At 45.4% G+C, this 23598-nt stretch overlaps 1 protein-coding gene across 1 annotated transcript in view; it reads left to right on the top strand.

Annotated features, from left to right (window-relative positions):
- The window catches only part of ECEL1 (endothelin converting enzyme like 1), a 270327-nt gene that overhangs the window by 96033 nt on the left and 150696 nt on the right, over positions 1-23598 (top strand). The window contains exon 5 of the mRNA XM_078665391.1: positions 20266-20390. Coding sequence (XP_078521517.1) covers positions 20266-20390 — 125 coding nt within the window. The remainder of the gene's footprint in view (positions 1-20265; positions 20391-23598) is intronic.

Raw genomic sequence — 23598 nt, 5'->3', positions numbered from 1 at the left:
ACACTTTACAACTGCGATACTTGCTGGGCATTGCAATGCCTCTAACAACAGGCGCACAAACTCTCCATTGCGAATGGGAGAGCCTGAAGAAGTCATGAACCCTCTTTGAGACCATAACTGCCCGTAATCATGAACTACCCCATAGCCATATTGGCTGTCGGTGTATATGGTGACTCGAATTTGATTGCCTGCTAAGCAAGCACGTGTCAGGGCAATAATCTCGGCTACCTGAGCGGAGTGTACTCCTTCCAGGCACCCAGCTTCCACAACTCCTTCAATTGTACAAACAGCATAAGCTGCTCTCAACTGCCCAACTTCGTCTCTTACACATGAGCCATCGACAAAGAAAACTTCGTCTGGGTCGGTCAGTGGCTCATCTACGATGTCGGGTCTGGGTTTGGTGCATAGTTCAGTCACATCGAGACAGTCATGGTCTGTATATTCATCATCATCCTCAATATCATTTGGAAGTGGCATCAATGTAGCAGGGTTCAAAACAGAGCATCTCTTGAGGGTCACGTTCTCTGCAGCAAGAATAACTTGCTCATAGCGCGTGAGCCTGCTGTTGGTCAGATGCTGTGTTTTGGTCCTGGTCATTAACAGTTCAACAGAATGTGGCACGCACACCTCTAACGGGTGCCCCATAACGATATTTTCACATCTTTCAATGCTGACACCCGTTGCAGCAACGGATTTGAGACATCCGGGCAACGCTGCGGCTACTGGGTCTAAAGTAGCCGAGAAATAAGCAACTGGTCTACGGGCATTCCCATGGATTTGGACCAACACAGACAACGCGCAACCTTCTCTCTCACAACAGTAAAGAAAAAATTGTTTAGTGTAATCAGGCATTCCCAATGCCGGAGCACGACACAGGTCCTCTCTCAGCTGTAGGAACGCCATCAAACAGTCTTTGTCCCATGGTACCGGATCACTCACCTCTTTGTGCGTCAGTTTTTGCAAGGGCTTTGCTTTCAGTGAAAAGTTCACGATCCACTGTCGGCAATAACCCACCATCCCTAGAAACATCCTGACCTCTCTCTGTGTCTTAGGCGCATTCATTTTCATGATCGCCTCTATCCTGTCTGGTGACACCTTTCGTTTGCCTTTCTCAATTCTGTGTCCTAGGTACTGTACTTCTGTCAGGCAGTACTGCAATTTTCCCGGGGACACCTTGTGCCCATTGGCAGCTAGGTGATTTAACAAAGCAATGGAGTCTTCCCTGCAAGCTTCTTCCGTTTCTGACGCCACAAGGAGGTCGTCTATGTACTGGACCAGAACTGACTTCTGGGGCAGCACTAGACTTTCAAGATTTTTCTTCAAAAGCTGATTAAAGATCGATGGGCTCTCTGTATACCCTTGAGGGATACGACACCATGTTAGGACGCGATTTTCCAGCTTAAATGCGAAAAGAAAATGGCTATCTTCGTCCAAAGGGATCGAAAAGAAAGCCTGACAAAGATCGATCACAGTGAACCACTCTGCTTGGAATGGAATCTGAAACAGTATCACTGATGGATTCGGTACCACTGGACAACACGAAACGACTATGTTATTAATCTTTCGAAGGTCCTGCACTATCCGAAATTTCCCATTTGGTTTCTGCAGACCCATAATCGGGGAGTTGCATGGACTACCCACGATTTCTTTCAGTATTCCCTGTTTAATCATGGACTCGATCACGGGTTTTATGCCTGCAATTGTTTCTGGAGTCAATTTGTATTGGGGTGTTCTTGGGAACTCAGCATGCGGTTTCACTACAATTTTCACTGGGTCCACCCCTTTGACCAATCCAATCTCTTCCCCAGTGAAATCCCATACCTCTGGTGCCACTGTCTCTCTCAAGTCCCAGGGAAGCTCATCTACTGTCAAAGTAGGGTACAGCTCCACACATATTCTTGAGTTTGCAACTTTAAAGTCTGCATCATCATCATTGGTCAATACCTCCACTCCCTGAGGTGTACAGTATATAGTACAATTCAATTTACACAACAGGTCTCTTCCTAGCAGACACACAGGACTTGAATCTCAAACCACAAACTGGTGCTCATCACTGTACTTCCCTATTTTCACCTGCACCGGTTCTGTCAATTGGCTGGTTATTCTCCTGTTTGCGACCCCTACCACCTGTATGGTCTCTCCAGACATGGGCAGGTCTGGAACTGCAGCTGATCTGATCGTGGATCTAGTGGCTCCTGTGTCCACCAGAAATGTCGTAGGGCACCCTGCTACTTCTGCTTCCACATAGGGTCCCCTCTGATCTACCTCCAAGGCTGCCCCGAGGGTGCAGTCTTCTCTTTCCACTCTCTGTCCGGTTAATGGGTCCACATAATAGCACTCTTCCCCTTCCACAAACAGGGGCATTTGTCTATAGGTCTTACCCATACTCCCTACTCGAGGAGGTTGCGGGAACTGGGCTCGGGGAGGAGCCCCCCCCCCTTTGAGCACCTTTCCTTGGTATGGCGTTACCCCTCTTGTAGGCGCGCTCTGGACCTCCTCCTCCTCTATCTCTTGCTCTCCAATCTCTACATTGTAGGGGCACTCGCGTTTCCAATGCCCCACCTCGTTGCACTGGTGGCACCTAGTCGTTTTCTTCAAGGTAGCTATGTCTATTCTGGGTCTAAAGGTGGAACTCTCCTCATTGCCCTTGTTCTGACTGTACTGCTTCTTTCCTCCTGTACCTGTTCCTTGCTGCTGTTGCTGTTGTCCCCCCTTCCCTGCTGCCTGCATCTGTACCACCATCAACTTTTCCTTTAGTTTCTTAGCCTTGGAATCTATCTCATCACAGCAGTACCTGGCATATCTCAGTATTTCATCTAGGGGTTTAGTTTGCCAACAAATCGAGTGTTGCTGAATCATTAAACTAATATCCGGTCTCAGTCCCAGGACGAACTTGGACACGAATTGCCCTATGTCTTTTGGATCCATTACATCCAAGCCGCTATACTGTTTAAACGCCTTCAGCAATCTCTCGTAATATTCATGAACTGTCTCTTTGGGTTCCTGTCTTGTTCGGTCTATTCTGACCCAATCTATGTCTTGCATTGGCACTTTCTCTTTCAGCCAAGTCATCACTCTCTCGTATTTTGCCATCACAGTCTCGGACGGCCCATTAGTCTTGGCATCTCTCTCTGGCTCCGTTGTGGGCCACTCAGCGCTAACCTTGCATGCTGTCCACAGATCGCCTGGTACTACAATGTCAAACAGCGTGTTCAGATCTATCCAAAGGACCTTTGAGATTTTTACAAATCTCTCCACTTGCTTGTACCACTCCACTGGGTTCTCTCGTAACTTGGGGAAAGAGGTGGTAAAAGCAGCTAAATCTCCCCTACTCCAAGGGACATGTACATAATTCCCATTTGCCACTTCACGCAAAGGGTAAGCTTCTATTCCCTGCTGTCCTGGTGTCATACCAAGCGTGCTTCTCCTGCCGGTCCCTTTCTTGGACCACCTCTCTTCCCACTTATCTAGTGCCCTCCATGTCCTTATTCCAGTAATCAGTTCCCTTATGTGTGTTTTCAGCCCAATCGTTCTCCTCTCATCTAGGTCTCGATCTGAGTAATGTAGCCTGTGGTTACCCTGTAATGCTTTGGTTCTTGACAAGTCCACCATATATTTGCCTGCTAGTTCGACTAACTTCTCATGGACTGCTCTCGCTTTTCGAGTAATGTCCTTTGCCATATACAATATTTCATCCTGTTCATACATTTCCATTCTTTCTAAAGGCAGGGTACCATCTACCATATCATCCAGGTCTGACCTTAAACTGGCGACATCGAGTCTCTTGGCTTTTATCTCAGCTCGCAATATGTCTTTCGAAGGGGGCTCACTGGTCTCCCTACCATCCCAACTTCGAGCTCTTCGTTTGGGCTCGGGAGAGTTAATGGGTGGTCTCCCTTGCTCCCATCTCTCCAGGTCCCATGCTCGGCCATCTGATCTTGGAAGGTGATGGAACACGGGCCTGTTACCCCTACTCTTACTCTGCCCATTCTCATCTTCTTCTCTCCTCTCACCGCACATCTCTCTGTTATTTTCTCTCTGGTCGCTACACTCCCTTTGCCTCGTATCGCTCAGTATCCGATACGATCCTTCCTGGTTCCCCATATTCCCTGGGCTGCGCTCATTGCCGTCATCACAGGGACTATGGTGCGACCTCTCACAACTCCCATTCAGTTCTCTGGTGCCGGGCACACAGTGTGGACATTTAAAGCTGTTTCTGTACTCTTGTGCTCTCCTCTCCCCTTCACTGAGTATTGGGCGCGCCACCCCTTCACTCCCGGGGCCCCCGTTTTCCAGGTCTGTTCTACCTCCATTCCGGGCCCAATGGGTGACTCCCCTACTCCCTCTACAGTCCCACTCCGGGCTACTCTCCCCAGCCCCGCAGTGAGTCCGTGCTCTGCTGTCCTGACTTTCCCTTTCAGCTTCCGCAGCATTGATGCTCTTTTGAGCCTTCACTGCCTCATCCCACTGCTTCATGTACTCATTTAGCTCTTGAAAGGATTTTCGTCCAGATCCCCTCAGATCCATTGGCCATCTAGGGCCCCCAGGATCTCCTCCTGGGTCCCCTGCTGTGTGCATCGGTGTGCTCCACTCTCTGGGTATCGGCATCTGACTTGGGGAATTAATCGTATCGTTCCTCCTTGCCTCCTCTGCTCTTTCTCTGTCTTTCCGTTTCCGTTCTTCCCCTCTTGCTCTCTCTTGGTCATATATCGATATTATAGGACCTATGGTAACAGGTACCTGTAGTGCATCTGGTAATGGGTAGGATGTGGCGCTTTCCGTTTCCGGCGCTCTTTGCACCACAAACCTACCGACTACCTGTTGCACATGACTAGGCTGGGACAGCTCTTTCTTTGGCTCAGGATCCCACTCTGAACTGGGAAGCGGTCTATGCTCTCCTGCATTGCCCCCCTTTTCTCCTTCACTCTTCTCGACCTCTCCCCCTGCTCTATTATACGGGGGTGGCCTGTCTGTCAATAATCTGTTTATCAAGCTATCCTCTGTTTCGCTCTCATCATCTTCTTCCAGGGGGGTTTTATTTACGGGCGCCTCTAACACTGGGTACAGTTTATTTATTTCCAAATTATGCACTCTCCATCTTTTAGCATCCGCATCCCACCTGGCATCCTGTACTGCCCTTACCGATCGTTTCACCCTTTCCTGTCGTCTGTTCATATTCTTTTCATGCGCTGCCCTAAGCCATGCATCAAGAGCTTCAAACTGGGTTGGTCTAGGCAAGGGTCTCATTGAGGTCATGACTGATTTTAATCGATGTAACACCTCTAATCTGAACGTCCCGTACTTCGGGAACGTCAGTTCCTCATTTCCTTCAGTAATCTTACTCCACTCTGATATCCACAGGATCGTATGCAACCCAACATTTACTGCCATGTAACGAGCTGGCGTACCCTCCGGCGGGGCTTCTTCCCCTTCATACGATCCCCGCTTCTCTTTCTTAAACACCGCCTTCAACCACTTAAAACACTTCATAATTATGCGCACAAAATCCAGCCTCGCTACTCTGTTTACTTCCTGATGACAATCCACCAATCCTGTCGCGGCTTTGCTAGCTTGGCCTATCACAGCGCGGTCTTTCTCCTGTCGGCCAATCACGTCGCGACCCTGTCTGACGTGTTCGCTAGCTGGCCTATCACAGCGCGGTCTTTCTCCGGTCAGCCAATCACTGCGCGACACCACCTGACGTCTCTTTTCTCCGCTTCGCAGCAGCACCCCTCCTTTCTCAACTCGTCTCCCGGTTATGCATGCGTCCCATTCATACACCGAAAAATGACTACTTCCGACCAAGCGGTCACTTCTCTCGACTGTACGTCCACAGTCTATCCGTAATTGTCAACACAACTGACGAGATGTCTATCGTCTCTCTGATAGGTTGCTTACACACACAGTAACTTCCGACCAGCGTCCGTTACTCACGCACTCACTCTTACGTTCCCCCTATCTCGGTCTCTCGGGTGATCAATGGTACCTCATGACCCCCTTCACACTAGTTGACAATTACTCTGGGTGTCCGATACACCCGAACCACTTAAGCTCTCCTTGAACTTAAGATTTCCACCGGTTGCGCGCGCTCACAACCTGTTCCACAGTCACTCTACAGACATTCAACTCCGCCAGACATTACAACATAGATACAATACAAAACACCGCAATCTAACACGCATAACCCTTTATACTCACTCTCAACCGATACTGCTGCTTTTTCTGTCTCACGTCATCCGGATCTTCTCCAGCGGGCTGTTCTTCCGATCATCGATCTCTAGGGGCCTTGGGGTAAGCTAACCTGGCCTAGGTCACCGTCCTCAAGAAGGCAACCATCCTCTATAGCTACCAACTGAAAGGGCGAGATTTTGATCGATACCTTATCTCTATTGATCCAAACCTCGATCTGGTCGACTGAACCTTTGTTGCCTGTCTGTAAGGAAAGAAAGTGCACCTATTTCCAAGTTAGTTCACCCAAGAAAGGACTCTACTCCCAAAGATCACTGACAACTTCTAGCTTTCAAAAGTTTATTGTAAGGAAATGATAAGCTGCAAATACAGACATCTCAGAATGAGATTCACGAGATACACAGGTCCAATTACATACATGTGCTCTCGAAAAGCCCTCAGACGAGCAACAGAAATCACTAACACAAGTTCTAAGAATAATAAAGCTATCAGCATAGACGCATATCTCTCCTTCATTTAGGTTGGAGGAAAACAAACACAGGTTAGGCGTCCCTACCCTGTTCTAGATGGTATCCCTACTTAACCAAATCCCAACCTAACAAAGGTGTCAGCAGTGAATGACCCCCAAGGGAAGTCACCCACTCTAAGTCTCTTGGTGAAAACCTAAAGTTCTCCAGTCATGACCCCTCACTGCCTACCCATCCGCTCTCTAAAGGGTCCTCAGGTCTCTGCTCTAACTCCACCCAGGGGTGCTGTCCCTAATACAAAACAGTCAACAACATTTGAGACGCCCCTTGCGGAACGCCCCTCACGTGGTGCAACTTCTGGCTTTTTCCATGATGCTTTGTCTTGGGCCTCATGCGTTAGAGTTGACCTTGCTTCTCAGGCTCTTCTCCGGCCCGCTGATACCCCTTAAACATTCCAGAACCCTCCTCCATGTCTGGGCCGTCCACTGAACAGACCTCTATTCATTCATTTATAATTGGATCCCCCCTTTCCTGTTGCAGACAGATATCTGTAGCCAAGAACCCAACTCTCATAGACTTCTAAAAAGGCTTGCAACATTTCTCAGCCCAGACATGTACGTGTAAATCAATGCTAAAACATTTCAGGCCTACAATATTTCTCATTATGATTATAACATTCAACTTCTTCATTTAATTAAAGCATGTTAATACTCTTATTCTATTATTCAATAAACATTTTATAAATCATGGCCCATTTAATGCAATGACCAAACCATTAATATAATCTGTGTCGTGAAAAGAACCACCTTCCCTTTCCCTCCAGCTCTGGCCCTGAGGCCTACCACGTTCTGCTTTTAACCACATACCATCTTATGTTTTAGCAGCTTCACGACATGGATTCAAAAATAATCACGTCTAATAAAGTCATATAATGTCACACATTTCTGTATTAGTTCCACTTCTACTTAAATCTCTACATTAGCTATACATTTAGAATATAATTGCAGATACTATTAGCACTCATGGCATTTCTCCTCATGATTTGTGCTTACTACAGGTAAGTGTGATGTACTCATACATTTAAATCAGTTTGCGCTCTCTCAGTAACAAAGGATAAACCCGGAGTAGCAGCGGTCAGGCATGGGGTAGCGGCAGGTATCCCTACTTGGCATCTATAATCTCGTAGGGGTAAAAGGTAAAAGGTTTGATCCAGGGGCCACGTTATGAAAAGTGTGGGATGAGTGACTGCACCAGCCTGCAGGGGAATGTCTGGGATGTCCATGGGACCTCCTTTCCCCACTTACAAGTGTTGCCCTCTGCACTTTGTCTTCACACCCTCATACAAAATACGCAGCAGGCGCAGAGGCAAGGTGTTTCCCATATTTGCAGCGGGCCACACCCTTTCATGATAGCACTGGTGCTGTATGTGTATTTGGCCTAACTGTAGTGTAATTGGCAGTGCTTAATTTGAGGCGGTGGTTTCCAGTGCTCGACACCAGCACTTAATTGTCAAACCGGTATGTATCCGCTGCCACAGGGGGGGCACTGTGTGATTTAGAGATGAGCAGAACAGTTGTTTTAATAATTCAATATATACTAAAAGCAATTAATGCCTGTCGTCCAAACGATTCTTAAACCTGTGGGGGCCTCGAACAGTCTGCATTGTCACACTTGTAGCAGAGTGATGATTAATACTCGTGTAGGGACTGTCACTGGCAGCACTGGTGGTGCAAGCAGTGGTGGACTCCTGACGAGGACCCTGGCACTTATATTTTTACAAATTAAGCACTTGAATTTATAAAGCTCTTACTCACCCTGAATAGGCCTTGAAGCACTTTACAGCAAGTAGCACAATACTCCGCACTCCAAAACAAGTTATTAATTCTTTATTTATTAATTATTGTTAGGATTAGTCTTGTGATCCTACAAAGATCATTCTAGACATTTATCCCAGTTTCTTTACAATAGACGAAATTAATAAGTGTTAGGTGTGATCATTAGGCAGGTTACGTGAGTTCTTACTAATAGTGGGTGCAATGAACAGAGAAACTAGAGGAGATTAAGGGTAGTTAGGTTGCAGGCATATGGTATCAAAGATTGAGAGGTTGTGCCCTGTGAAATGAGGTGCAGGCAATGTGTAAAAATACAATAATGCAGATTAAGGGAGAAAAGTGTGGAAGTTAGAGTTGGCATTAGGGGGTGGGCGGAATTTGCATAGTCGCGCTACGCAAAGCTCTGCGAAACGGTAAAAAATCTCCACGAGCGCACAGAGTTCTGCTAACACACGGAATTGCTTGTTCCGCCTATTCACAATGCTTTTTTCCTGTTCACTAACGCTGTTTGCGTGCTCGGGTGGAAATATCTCACAAACACGCATTTTGAAAGAGCGAATAAGCAAAAAACTCTGCGAAGCCGCTGATCGCTGAATTTTTAAAATTTCGCATTCTCCGCGGAACGCTAAATTAAATTACCCAAATTCCGCGAGCGGAGCGGAATTTACCGCCCAGGCCTAATTGGCATTAGGGCTTGCACAAGCATCTGTGGCCCCTTCTATAATACCAAAGTATCCCGGAGATGCAAAAGCGTGCAGATGCCCATTACGCCTCCAGTTTCGCCCCTCAGGGCACTCTAGGTAATAGGGCCCCAGGTAAACCTGTAGCCGCTCTCAGTGGCCAACATCACACTTCAGCTTGCCTTGGGGTGGGAGCTCCCGTTACCAGGACCCTCTGCTCCCTGCCCCTTATCCCTGTGCTAGACTTTACCTCCCACTGAGCGCCCTGTCTGCCTGTGGGTTCTGGTTGATCAGAGTACGCTGGGGGGATCCTGGTACCCTGCCAGGAAGGGGGGGGAGTGCCGCGTGCACTCTATATTAATAAATGATAGACTGCGCCTGCGATATTTATCTTTCCTTGGAGGAGACGCCGCGTGGCACTGAAGCCATTCGTCTCCATAAGGCACGCGTGTCACAGCTAAACCAGCAGACGCCTCATCTCACCGCGTGCCGCACACGCTCTCTCCTCTTGCCGTGTCCCTGTCTGGCCTCTCTCTCCCTGTCTAGCTTCTCTCTCCCTGCCCCTGTCTGGCCTCTCTCTCCCTGCCTCTGTCTGGCCTCTCTTTCCCTACCCCTGTCTGGCCTCTCTTTCCCTACCCCTGTCTGGCCTCTCTTTCCCTACCCCTGTCTGGACTCTCTTTCCCTACCCCTGTCTGGCCTCTCTCTCCCTGCCCCTGTCTGGCCTCTCTCTCTCCCTGCCCCTGCCTGGCCTCTCTCTCTCCCTGCCCCTGTCTGGCCTCTCTCTCTCCCTGCCCCTGTCTGGCCTCTCTCTCTCCCTGCCCCTGTCTGGCCTCTCTCTCTCCCTGCCCCTGCCTGGCCTCTCTCTCCCCCTGCCCCAGTCTGGCCTCTCTCTCTCCCTGCCCCTGTCTGGCCTCTCTCTCCCTGCCCCTGTCTGGCCTCTCTTCTCTCCCTTCTCTGGTTGCCTCTCTCCATGATCCTGTCTGGCCTTTTTCTTTCTGCCCCTATCTGTCCTTTCTCGCTTCCCTCTCCGGCTGTCTCTCTCCTTGCCCCTGTCGGGCCTCTCTCTAGCTGCCCCTGTCGAGCCTCTCTTTCCCTGCCCCTGTCCGGCTTCTCTCTCCCTGCCCCTGTCTGGCCTTACTCTCCCCTCTCTGTCTGGCCTCTCTCCCTTCCCCTGTCTGGCCTTTCTCTCCCCTCTCTGTCTGGCCTCTCTCTCCCTGCCCCTGTCTGGCCTCTCTCTCCCTGTCTCTGTCTGGCCTCTCTCTCCCTGCCCCTGTCTGGCCTTTCTCTCCCCTCTCTGTCTGGCCTCTCTCCCTGCCCCTGTCTGGCCTTTCTCTCCCCTCTCTGTCTGGCCTCTCTCTCCCTGCCCCTGTCTGGCCTTTCTCTCCCCTCTCTGTCTGGCCTCTCTTTCCCTGCCCCTGTCCGGCTTCTCTCTCCTTGTCCCCGTCAGGCCTCTCTCTCCCTGCCCCTGTCTGGCCTTTCTCTCCCCTCTCTGTCTGGCCTCTCTCCCTTCCCCTGTCTGGCCTTTCTCTCCCCTCTCTGTCTGGCCTCTCTCTCCCTGCCCCTGTCTGGCCTCTCTCTCCCTGTCTCTGTCTGGCCTCTCTCTCCCTGCCCCTGTCTGGCCTTTCTCTCCCCTCTCTGTCTGGCCTCTCTCTCCCTGCCCCTGTCTGGCCTCTCTCTCAATTCTCAGTTGCTTCTGCAAGTACTAAAACAAAAAAAAGGCTCTGCTAGGGTCTTGACCAGATGGGTTTGCATATGTGTGGACATTGGTGTACATGTGGATGTTCGCGTGTGTGTGTGGTTGTTCATGTGTGTGCGGATGTTCATGTGTGTGCGGATGTTCGTGTGTGCGGATGTTCATGTGTGTGCGGATGTTCGTGTGTGTGCACTAGTGCGTACGCCTTTATCGGCAGCGTGATTGAGTGTGCATTTACGCCCTGCATGTGTGCAGGCGCTTGTGAGTGTGTGTGCATGCCAGTGTGTTTGTAATATCGCACGCCTGCCCATACTACCTGTGTGCATGTGCAGCATGCACATGCATCCATTTGCAGCTTGCACTTGCATGTGTGTGTGTGTCTGACTTTGTATGTGTGTCTGTGTGGCACTGTTGTGCATGCATGCGTGTGTGAATGCCTGTGTGTCTGTGTATCCGTGTACTGCGTGCTTGTGAGTGCACGTACAGGGTGAACCTGTGTGCTCGTCAGTGGCGGCTCCCCCATTGGTGTGTTTTATAGGGCGCTTGCTGTTGCCAAACGATGTCACTAGCGATTGATGAAAAGGCAACGTTTGCCTCTTTTTAAGATAACAGAACACTCTGGGCCTAATTCACAGAATGAACTTAAGACTCAATCCTAAACTTACTACTATTTTGGTATTCACAGAATGCACTTACTACTTTTGGTATTCACAGAAGTTAGGATTTTGTCCTAAGTTTGTCTTAAGTCTGTCTTAAGTTTGTCTTAAGTTTGTCTTAAGTTTGTCTTAAGACACATTTAAGACAAAATCCTAACTTCTGTGAATGTCAAAACAGTAGTACGTTTAGGTTTGAGTCTTAAATTCATTCTGTGAATCGGGCCCTCGGCGTCCAGTTTGAGTGACTGAAGCAGCTCTTTATTTGAGGGATTTTCATATCAGGAGAGCAGCCTCCTGAAGAAAGGCAGCCGCCTTGGTAATACCGAAGATCCCCGCTTAGAACGGGAGAAAACACAAGTTTTACAAATGAGACAACATCCGTTTGATAGAGAAGAACGTTGTGTCATTAATACAAGCAAAGGCGCTTCGTCTGAAAGGAAATACATTAAGGGATCTCCTAACAGGGAAGCACTTAACCAGGAAAAAACAGAAATAACTGCTTATAAGTGCCCATTTTACAGAAGAAACAAACCAAAACGCTACTAAAAATCCACTTTGCAGTAGCAAGCGCTATATGAAAAGTCGCGACATCTTCGGAGGGAAATTCACCATCCGGCAATTACACCATTGTTTACAGGCTGTGTGCAGTATCAGTAAGAAAGCACTTACCAATGACGTAACCAGATTTGCGATCTGTAGCTAATGTTCTCTAAGTTTGAAAAAGGTTCCCCTAATTAATTCAGTAAATGTGCCTTAAACTATGAGTTAATCGCAAAATATCAATCTCCCTAGAGGAATCATTTAACATCATTTGTTAATTGCAATATTGTCACAACAGTGATCAACAATTGATTAATGCAGGGAATTTCTTCAGAAACACCCAATTGTATAAAGAGTTATTTTATTCAAGAATTTTTTAGATATGAATCACAATCTGGCAACAGACAAACTACTGGAATTATCTGTTCATTCACCAGTAGTATACGGACACCTTTTGCTTTATTTTTTTTCAAAGCTAATCCAGCACACAAAATAGTATAATGAAAATCTGTATAATAACAATCTCAGTTCATAAATAAAAAAAAAATGGAAAATCAATTCAGTAGCAGTGTCTTGAGAAATTTTTTGGAGTTCAATCTTTATTTGATACTTCACACGTGTAGCCAACGCGTTTCGTCCTCCACGGACTTCTTCAAGGCAAATAAAGTGAACTCATCTTCATGCTGAGAAAGATATATCCTTCCATCCAGTTTAGAGACAGTATTATTTAAGAATTATTCTTGTCTTTGGTAACTGACAGATACTTCAATATCATCAAGTTAGGAAAACTTAGGTCAGATAGCCCAATGTAACACGAATTTGGAATAGTAGATCCAGCCGGCTCAATCGCGTGGCGTCTTTTCTTGTAACAATTGATTAATGCAGGGAATTTCTTCAGAAACACCCAATTGTATAAAGAGTTATTTTATTCAATAATTTTTAAGATATGAACCACAATCTGGCAACAGACAAACTACTGGAATTATCTGTTCATTCACCAGTAGTATACGGACAACTTTTGCTTTATGTAGATATGGAAAACAAAACACCATATTATCCGCATGCGTGCAGCCGCGATTTTCGCGCTGTGCGGCTTTTTTTTTAAAACCGCGTTACATGACGAGCTGAGCTCGTCATGAGCATGCGAGAGGCGCAACTCATGCTCGTCATGAGCATGGAAGGGGTTAAAGAATCAACCAGAACATTTTATCTGATTTTCCATTCTGTCTATTAGGCATACAAATGTAAGCAAAACGGTGTCAGTGCGCCGACGTTTCGGTCTCTCGTTGGTCTAAAAGTTCCTCGAGACCATCTTCAGGACGGTATAGTTGCACATCAAGATTTCCAAAGAAGCAGCACAAGGGCGACTCCTCCTCAATTCTCTAGTATATAATGAATATATCTTCTGTACGAGTTAAGCATACAGTCACTTAAACGAAGAACCAGACTCACTTGGTCCCAAACACCCGACTCACAAGACTAAACTATGAGTTGGCACAAGTGAGTCATTGAGAGGGTCACCTTGGGTGATGTGGTCTGTCTGACTAAGGAATCATGACTTCTGGCTTTGAATCTCAGCTTCCTGACTTCAGCTCTTTGTGTGATCTTCAACCTATAATTTTAAGTCAGTGTGTCGAAGTTTGAACAACAGATTTGTGATGGCAGATTTGAGTTTGTGCTATACATGAGATGCTGCCAACTCTCTGTGACGTCAGGATGTCTATGTCCTTCACAATGACCCCACAAGAACCCCTAAACTAACATATGTGTTATGAGGGTCTGGTTATTGCTGCATGGGAAGGTCGTTGTTGCCTGTCCCTCCCGCTGGTTCCTACATGCATGTAAATTACCCCAGTGTATTATTAAACCAGGGCAAGACATTTCATTTGCAACTGTGTTTCAATTGTGTGTGATGCACACCTGGGAGTAGCTGGACAGCCCTGGCTCAAATTAAGCTCAAACAAAACTGAGGAGAAGGTGGCTGGTGATGGAGCTGACCTCTGGCTGGACTGTTATTGTCTAAGTGATTCAGGGCCAGATGTATCTAAGAGTTTTACTCATTCTTTGCCTACGGTGAAGGAAATTACCCGATTAGTGTCACCCGGGTGACTTACGACCACCTCTTAGCCTTCCAAACAGGTGAAGAGTCGGTCAGACAGTAGAGAATATAAACAATCCTTTATTAGTAAAATACACTGCAATGGAGCCCAATCTGACCAGCACCCGGAGATGGCTGTCGAGGGGACTGGCTCCCGAACACTTGGTACCACATAATCATTCTTCCGACAACCCCCAACCACGCCCCTGGTGGAAAGTTACCGGTTTGAGCAGTGCATGAACAAAGAAGGCACAGAAGGGTGGGCTACCATTTGCTAGATGGGTACACCATATCTCGATCTCAAGGTTGCCTTGCTAGGGCTCGTCTCCTCCTAACGTGGGAGCAAGGCTACGAACAGGGATAGGCATGCAAGGGCAGAATGGCCTATTCATTAGTAAATCAGAATCTAACTTTGAACATGAGAGAAAAAAATAGCTGAACACAGTCTGCTGCTGAGGCAAGCAGTACAGATCATTGGAATATAATCCAGTCACAGTGTAACATGGCTCACGAACTACAAAATGGAGCCACAAATGCTAACTTAAGTGTGCATTATAAGGAAGAACTCGGTGGAGTACAGTAGATATAGGCGGCTGCTTCGAACATAGCATTATAAATGCTAACCAAACACAATGCAAAACAGGCCTATGAGAGTACATGAATTTTAAAACTCCAACAACGGGAAAATGTTTAGTGCATATGGCCATTGCTCCCTGTCGGCTTCCTTTCAGATCAGTGTGTAACCAAAGAGTCTGGTTTCTCTCTGCTCTATGACCCTCCGATCATAGCACTGATCTCTGGGGCACCTTCGTACTGTGGAGGAGTAGAAAGTTTCTCTCAGTCTTCTGACACCGGATCTGCTGCCCTCGCCTACCCCTCTCTGGCCTGTTGTGGCTTCCCACCAAAGTGGAACTGTATCATCCATCCATCAACTCATGATCACTGCTTTCATTCAGAAACTCAAAGATGCTTATTTCCTAGGCAGACCAGTGCTTAATTTGAGCCAGTGTTTTCGGATGCTGCCACCTGCACTCCATTATCAGCAGCGGTGCTCATGACAGTCTGCCACATGATGGCGCTGTCTGCCTAATTTAGGTATGAGAAAAACTACAGCTCTTTATTAATTTAATTTACATTTACAACGACTAATACCCGCCTCCCAAGCCATTCATGTAGCTGTGGGGGCCTGGAATAGTCTGAAATGTCACACTTGTAAGAGTGCGATGGTTAGTTGTTTTGTTGGTACTGTCATTGGCAGCGCTGGCAGAGGCAACGGATGATGCACGCTGTAGGATCCTCCTGACCAGAGCTCTGGCACAATTCTTTTTTTACAGTTCAAGCACAGAGTCAGACAATGTATGTCTTTGCTTTATTGGCCACTCATGCATTCTAGAGAGGTGATGGAGGTGGGTGCAGCTTGTTTGTGCAGACCCCTCTCTTTGAAACTCAATTCCCCCCCTCTTTACTCCCTGGATAGCTCTCAAGACCTCTCTCTTCCTGGAGAATTGTAATAGCTCTGTAGCTGTTTTTCTCTCCCTAGAGCCAAAAAACTTTGCAGGTGCAACTGGGTGCACTGAAAATCCCTTGTATAACATAGTATGCTGCATTAGACTCTGGAGAGGAGTTGGCCTAACGGCTAGGGCGGACGACCTCGAATCTGGGGAACTGCGTTCGAGTCTCGGCAATGACGCTAAAACATCCTGTGATTCTGGGCAAATCACTTAATCTTCATGTGCCTAACAAATACATTAATGTGTCCTCATGTAATGCAACTGCTGGTATGTAAAGCGCTCTGATACCCGATTTGGGTCAAGTTTGCGCTATATAAAACTCTGTAAAATAAAAAATAGACTTGTCACTGACAAAACGTGTGAAATCAGAACAGGTCCTGTTGTCCCATGAGTGGACGAGAGAAAGGTACCCAGATAGCATCCAATGTAGGAAAAGAATTGGCAGTATTTATGTAAGAACTGGAACTATAATGCAGATTTTAAGTTGATAAAAAAATCAAAACATTCGCAAAACCAATAAAAGATTTGAGAAAAAAAGAATATTCAAAAAGTTTCAAAGTCTCACAGAAAAGACTGTTTGCGAGAAAATGACACTTACATTTTTAGCACCTGCTACTGCTTACAACCAATATTGGCAGTTTGGTGCAAAACATTGCACCCGAGTGTAAATGTAGGAAAACTGAATTCTGCGCAAACGCCAGCTAGGCCAATATCTTGATTTTCATGAGAGTTTATTCAATAATAAAAAAGGTGCACACCCCTAGACGAGATATTAAGGCCTTAATACTGGTCTGTTAGGAAATAGGTGCACTGTTCATTAGCAGTGCAATTGCACAAAATGAAAATAATCATTTAGCACTATTTCACCACAAAATGTGTCAAATTGACGCACAGATACATTGCACAAAAAAAGTGATAAAAACACAAGTGGCGCAAGCTTCAACGGTTCACATTCTGCATTACTCTTGTGTGCTCGCTGTAAAATGTTCCCGCTAACGGTGTGCATTTGCACAACGTGGCGTAACGGCCTAATTTCGAAAATTTTGCGTAACAAGTGTAACATGAAATTCCTTAAATTATATGTTATGCTGGCGCAATTTAAATTTCACACTGTCCTAATATTTATCGAAACTGATATATCTTGACTATAGTATATTGGAATTTATTGGGTGTGATAAAAAATACTCAATATATTTATTGCCATGGGGGAGTTAATACTACATTCGATAAATGTACCCAGTGGTGTAGTACCGTCCGCTGTAATACCTTGGTTACTTACCGGTAATCTTCATTACTCCAAGCCCTGGTCTTCCTTGATGTTGGCCCAAGTCTCGCCCTGCTGCCACAGGCATGCCGGCTGATTATTTACAGTTTGGTGCATTAGACTTCCTTCATTTGCGCGGTATATTACAGGATGTGCATCATTAGTTCCTCCCGTTTGTGGTGGCTCTTGAGTAATGGGGGCCATCTTGGAGGACTTTTGTTTCTTCAGCTCGGGAATTGGGTCTGTCAGAGACGAAAGGCGTCTCAAGCATAAGGGCTGCATCCAGGAAGACGGACGAGGAGGTAATGCCGCATGTTTCCCCTGCTCCTAGCTGGAAATCTCACAAATTCACGCTCTTTTACCTAGTGAAACATGTGCAGGTGAAAAAAATGAGGTATTACTGCACAAGTTGTAATCCCGATCCAAATGTGAACTCCAGTTTGTGCCTGAATTGGAATCATTAGTCTTCATGGCATGAGGAGACCTGAGAGGAAAGAGAATGTTAGAAAAGTAAACAGAAGTTCAAGGATCAACCTTAAGAGTCCCCAGCGCCATCAGCTCTTTCTCTCCAAGAGCCTTTCTGAACAGAATGTGCCCTGACGGAGTCCTTGAAACAGCCTCAAAATGACCGAAACATGTAAACGACTACAGCATTTAAACCCAATGGCGTATATGGTGTAAAGCGCTGGGCCAGATTTCACATCTGGCGATGTGATGTTTTCATGGGGAATCACTCCTGGCATAACTTATTTATACCCTGGCTAACTTAAAACATCATAAAGTGTTTTTCCTTCTATGAGGGAGTTACAGCTGGGGGGCAAGGAGGTGGTTGGTGTGAAGCTGAGGCTCCTGTTCTAGAAATAACGTTTTATGGGTTAACACAGCTTCTGGGCTTTGGACCGGGAGTAGGGGGATCAAGGTGATCGCTGGAGAAAAATTGTGGTATTAGATGGATCGAATGAGTAGGCAGCCCAAGACCTTACAAATGGGAGTGCCACACATTCTGCTGAAAATAGTTGGTAAGATAGTAATAAAAAGTGCCACAGTTTGATAAAAATATTTGACCTGACAGCCCCAGTTAAACCCCTGCTAGAAACATGTCTCAGATCAGTGACAGTTGCAATCGGAATTGGTTGCGTATAGAATCCTATCAGAGAGGCCAATAATAGAATGGGAACTGGGTACGCCACCTCACTAATCCATAGCAAGATTAAGTTCGATTGGCATGTGAGGGCATTCACTGATATGACCTCTGTTGTTCTATTTCTGTTAAAGACGCTTGCACTGGCAACACTATGGTTACTTTGTGTCTGTGTGTGATAGTAGCTTGCACTGCTGCCGTGTTTACCTTGCATTTCTAGGCCATGTGAATATTTAGTGGCTCAGTATACATATGCATCCATGCCAGGACTCATGGTCACAGATAGAAATCCTAGCTGGTCCGCTCATTCTTTCATCCTTTCAAGGTTGATAAAAACGAGTTCTGAGGCTAGTAATAAAGAGTGTGTGTGTATGCCTGTGCGTGTGTGTGTGTTTTTCTGTGCCTTGAATTTACTGTGCCTCTGAGGGAAGTGCTCTCTGCTAGTACTGGACATATTCAATGTATCGGAAGGATGCTTGTCTTCCTGTCGTCCCCATAGCCCAGTGGTTCCCAAACATTTTTGACCCGCGGCTCCCTTGACCCATTGGCCATTGCTCGTGGCTCCCCACTGTTATCTTTTTTGGAGGGTGGGGGGTGGTGTAAGCCCAGAGTCGGGAGTACTCCCATTTTTCTCCCTGAAAATAATTGGGACGAAGCTGATGATGGTATTATAATCATATACGCAGGGTGTTTTGTATCTGCACCTCTAATAAAATATTCCTAGTTACACTTCTTTGCCCATTGCCTTTTTTTAAGAGTACCCTCTCAAACGTTTGTATCCCACCTACAGTGCTAGATAGCTCCCCTATGCATGTAGGCCCCATTGCCAAAATGTTTCTGCCCTTGAAGAATATTTGCATGCACTTCGATTTCTACCCATGTCATATACCCGTCTCACCAGGGTTACTCACAATTATGTAAACCACATACAGCTTTATTTTTGCCGTCTCCTCTCTAAAATTGCCTCCAAATCAATGCAAGTAAAATAAAATCCTCCGATTTTTTTTTTTTTTTTTATTAAACGTCCCTCTTTCTTGCTTCCAAATGTTGGCATTATGCTGTATATGGTGTTTTACTTGCCTGTGCTCAAGGAGAGAGCAGGCCTGTCTGGAAATGTGTGTGTACTGAAAGAAATGTGTACTGCAAGTAACTATGATTCAAGTACAAATGTCAATACTTAATAATAATTAGTTTGTTTAATAGACAGGACAACTGTACTTTCCTGATAACTTGCATTGGTGTAAAATGCATTTAGAAAAAAATGTAACCATTAACGAGTAACAAAATAAATCAGGCATCTTCCGCCTACTTTGGGCGTGTTGAAATGTGGGGATCCAGTGAAATACGGAGGTCATCTCCCTCAACATGCCATCAATTAAGCACTACATTTACAGCTTTAGGCATGTCACTTACAAACCATCGACATCATTTATTTAAGTCTAATTAGTTTACCCTGAAGCCAACAGACCCTTCAACATTAAATACATTAAAGTGCTTGGTGTGCGGCTCCCCTGGCTAGGTTTGGTATCTCCCCAGGGCGCACAGTTTGGGCACCACTGCCATAGTCTCTGCTTACTGGGTGTGAGGGACGCTTGCATTTCTGCTGCCTGTTCAATGTGGATAGTAAAGCCTGCACTACCGGTGTCTAGTCAGTGCCTGTTGCATTTGTGGTGGAAGCTTACACAGCTGCCACGTATTGAGTGCCTGTGCTGTGTGCAGGTGTGGGCAGTGTGTATGTGTGTTATTTTTTCATTTGACACACGTTAACATTGTCCGGCAACAGGTTTCGCCTGATTAGTGTCAGTTTAACACCTAAATACAACGCTAAGCAAATGAAGGGCTACCAGTTAACCTTTGCAGTGATCTTGGCACTGCACGGCAATAGATGTGGGATGAGGTTTTGGTAACTTTTGATCCATTTGAGCAAAAAATATTTTTGAGCTTTAAATAAGCAAATGATGACAGAGATTATGGATTATGCGGTAAGTGCAGTTAACCCAAAACTATGCGGAGAATGCCACATAATTCCAAAATCTCTGCATATATCTTAATATTGCTTGTAACAACCTTCCACAGACACTTTTCAGTAACAAATCCACATACGCGGCAAGAACAAATTGGATTTAAAAAAACACTCATTTTGTCCATACCTTGTCACCCTCAACCTCTCTCCCTTCCTTCTCCCACTTAACAGTTGCAATGGAAGCGCCTCCTGGATCGAATATTTAACGAAAACTTCTCAGAGGACGAGGAGGTGGTGGTGCTGGCGACGGAGTACATGCAGAAGGTGTCCGAGCTCATCAGGACCACTCCGACCAGGTGAGGGCGCCTAGGAGGGTGTCTAGGGGCCCTGGAGATGCAAGGGTTATCACTTTGTACTAGGCTTGGGCGGTAAATTCCGTTCCGCTCGTGGAAGTTGGGTAATTTCGCGTTCCACGGGGAACGCAGAATTGCCAAAAATTCCACGGCTTCATGGAATTTTTTGCTTGTTTGTGCTTTTAAAATGCCCGTTTGTGAAATATTTCCTCCCAAGCATGCAAACAGCATTCACGAACAGGAAAAAAGAATCTCAAGCAGGCGGAACAAGCAAAGTGTGTTTGCGGAATTTCTGCTTGCTCGCAGAGATTTTTTACCATTTCACAGAGCTTCGCGTAGCGCGACTACGCAAATTCCGCCCACCCCTACTTTGTCATAAACATGTTTCTAGTTACCAAACACAAAGCTATGGTTCACAATTAAAGCTTCCACTTTTCCGTTTTTACAGATTTTTACAGATAAATCCAGAGAAAACAATCTATTTTCTGGTCTGTATGTATTTGTATATATTGAAAAATGCAAAAATAGGTCTGCACAGATCTCACTAGTATCAATCGTGCATGCTGGGTCAATAGCTGCGTAGATTGCCAGGTATGAATGTTAAAAAAAGGGAAAGGATGGCTTACTAATGCTTAAATAACTGCAGCACCACAGCTGTCTAAGCTGTTCTACAATTCAAATGATTTCTAATGCCTGTATTGTACTGTCATTTGCTAAAACCTCATTTGACTTACAAACATGAGTAAATATTTGTTAGTTCAATAAACACAGAAATATACCCTTAGCTTCCTAATTTGTTTACACAAAGCACAAAATAGGCATGGAAAAATACAAATAAAATTATAAAAAAATAAACATGGATAAATACACACAGAAATGTAATATAAATACCATAAAACCAGGAGCCCTATTAACAATTTACATGACTGATGTGACGAGACCCCCCCCACTAATAGGGGTCACTAAAGCATCTCTGAGGTAGTGTCTTAATGAGTGACAGCTAGCCATGTGCCACCAGGTTACAAAGCCAGGTTATGCCCGAGGACAATACACATACAATGTGGCAGGTGTGGCAATTTCAACACGAATTCAAAGAGATGCCACAAAAGGAGAGAAGACAATAACAGAATGCTTAATTTGTAGAAGTATATGTGTCCGGATCCAGGGTTTTTCTCAGAAGCCTTTGGCTGGTTTTATCGAAAGATGAGGCACCGATACCACCGATACCACAGCTGCGTAGTCTTGATTCCACCTCATGCCTCTTTAATCCACCATAAGATACCCGCTGCCTCTTCATCTCATTCTTACAGCTTCCTTTTTGTTATTGCTTTCAATTTTTGTCACAGTTTTTCCGTCTTCCTCTTCCTACTTCTTTCACTCTGTTGTGTTTTTTTTTTTAAAGTTCAGAAATTTTTTATTAAAGCAAAAAGGTGTCATCAAACAATACAAAGTATTCAGTTTCTGTCATTACACTGTAAGTCCGTGTCAAAAAGATTACACAAATCGAATCGAAAAGTAGGCAAAGAAAAAGTAAAACAATAAAAGTGAAATATAAGCAACACCAGAATATAAGTAACTTTAGCAACGTTTGGGAATGTCAAGGAGGTTTGAGGACCTCCTGCTGGAGTGGTTGTGGCCAGGTGGATCATTTAGAGCTTGCATCAATGTACATTGTAACAGGTGACCATAGATTTAGGCGCTTCGTTGCCAAATGTAAAGGTTAAACAAAAGAGGTATCTAACCTATGGTTATGACACACGGCATACCACCAAGCCTTATAAGAAATCTTTCTGAAGTCCTTCCAGTGGTGAACAGCCTTTACAACGAAACTTTTACAACGCACTACCATTACGACGCAACTTTTACAACGCAAACTATTACAACGCATAGCGCTTGGGGGCGCTCTAGGATAGGGAATAGGTTTAATGTACTATCCAACACCTTCCCTACTATCCACGGGGACTGGAGTTGGAATAGTAAATTAAACTATTCACTGTCCAGCGCCCAAAAGCATTATGCGTTGTAATGGTATGCGTTGTAAAAAATGCGATGTAAAGGTAGGCGTTGTAAAAGTATGCATTGTAACGTCATACATCCCCTTCCAGTTTGTGGTGATTTGCTGAAAAGCAACCGCAATGAACAAATCAATGATTTTGGTGTTCAACGTAAGATTTTCCCAAATATGTGACAAAATTCCTAAAACTACATGAATAAAGGAAAAAGTAAACGTAGTACCATAAATTCGGTTAAATTGGGACCAGACTTGCTGCCAAAAGGTATATACGCATGGACAGTAAAATAACATATGGAATAAATCAGCATTTGGAGATGAACATGTCCAGCAGGTATCCGATACAATTGAAAAAGTTTTACTTAGAGTGGCCGGCGTAAATAAAAGCCCATTGTATACAAAGAACAGTGTTTGTGTTGTGTTGGCTGCTCTGGAAGATATACATATTTTGATCCATATTTTGGCCCAAAGCGATAGCGGCCAAGATGTCATGAGGTCACGCTCCCACAGTTTTTCTACGTTGGACTTCGGTCTGTCTGAGTCCCTGTTCTGTAAATAATTATAAATAGTTGAAGCTTTAGGTCGGGATTGTAATAAAGTGTGGAAGCGTGAGGAAGTGTCCGGGGTGACAGGGGTATCATTTACAGTAGGAAGATGGACATATATATATATATACATCACCGCCTCTCTGAGCAGGTCATATTTATGAATGTATGAGGCAGGTAGGTTAAATAGTGTGCTAAGTGAGACGAGTTGATGAACCCATGAAAGTCCCCTCTGTCTCCAAGTTTTCCAATAAAAATCTTTGTTACGGATGAGCAGGTTATTGCTGTGCCAAATTGGTGAGTTGAGAAAAGATTCTAAGGTATTATTAGTGGAATTAAAAGTTGACTCCAGGAGCTTGTAGGTAGTCTTAATTATGGCGGTGGAAAGGGACTGATGTTTGCGAGAAAAAGAAAGTTATTCACTGAAGGAAAAGGGAGATAAAAATAGACCTTCAAGTGAAGTCCAAAGAGGGCAATCAACTTATGTTTCCTTTTTCTTGCTTCTGATCACCGTCTGTAGGGAAAAATGAGCGTTGGTCCCAAAACATTAGCGCAGGTGGGCGCCACCTGCTCAAATTAAACACTGAAATAACAAATAACAAAGGACACCTAGAAGCAGATATGGGCTTGGTCAGATATCCTGCTCTGACCATTC

This window comes from Lissotriton helveticus, chromosome 11 (genome assembly GCF_964261635.1).
Source record: "Lissotriton helveticus chromosome 11, aLisHel1.1, whole genome shotgun sequence".
NCBI classification, from domain to species: domain Eukaryota; kingdom Metazoa; phylum Chordata; class Amphibia; order Caudata; family Salamandridae; genus Lissotriton; species Lissotriton helveticus.
Note: the sequence above shows the minus strand (reverse complement) of the source record. Positions and strands in the feature narration are given on the sequence as shown.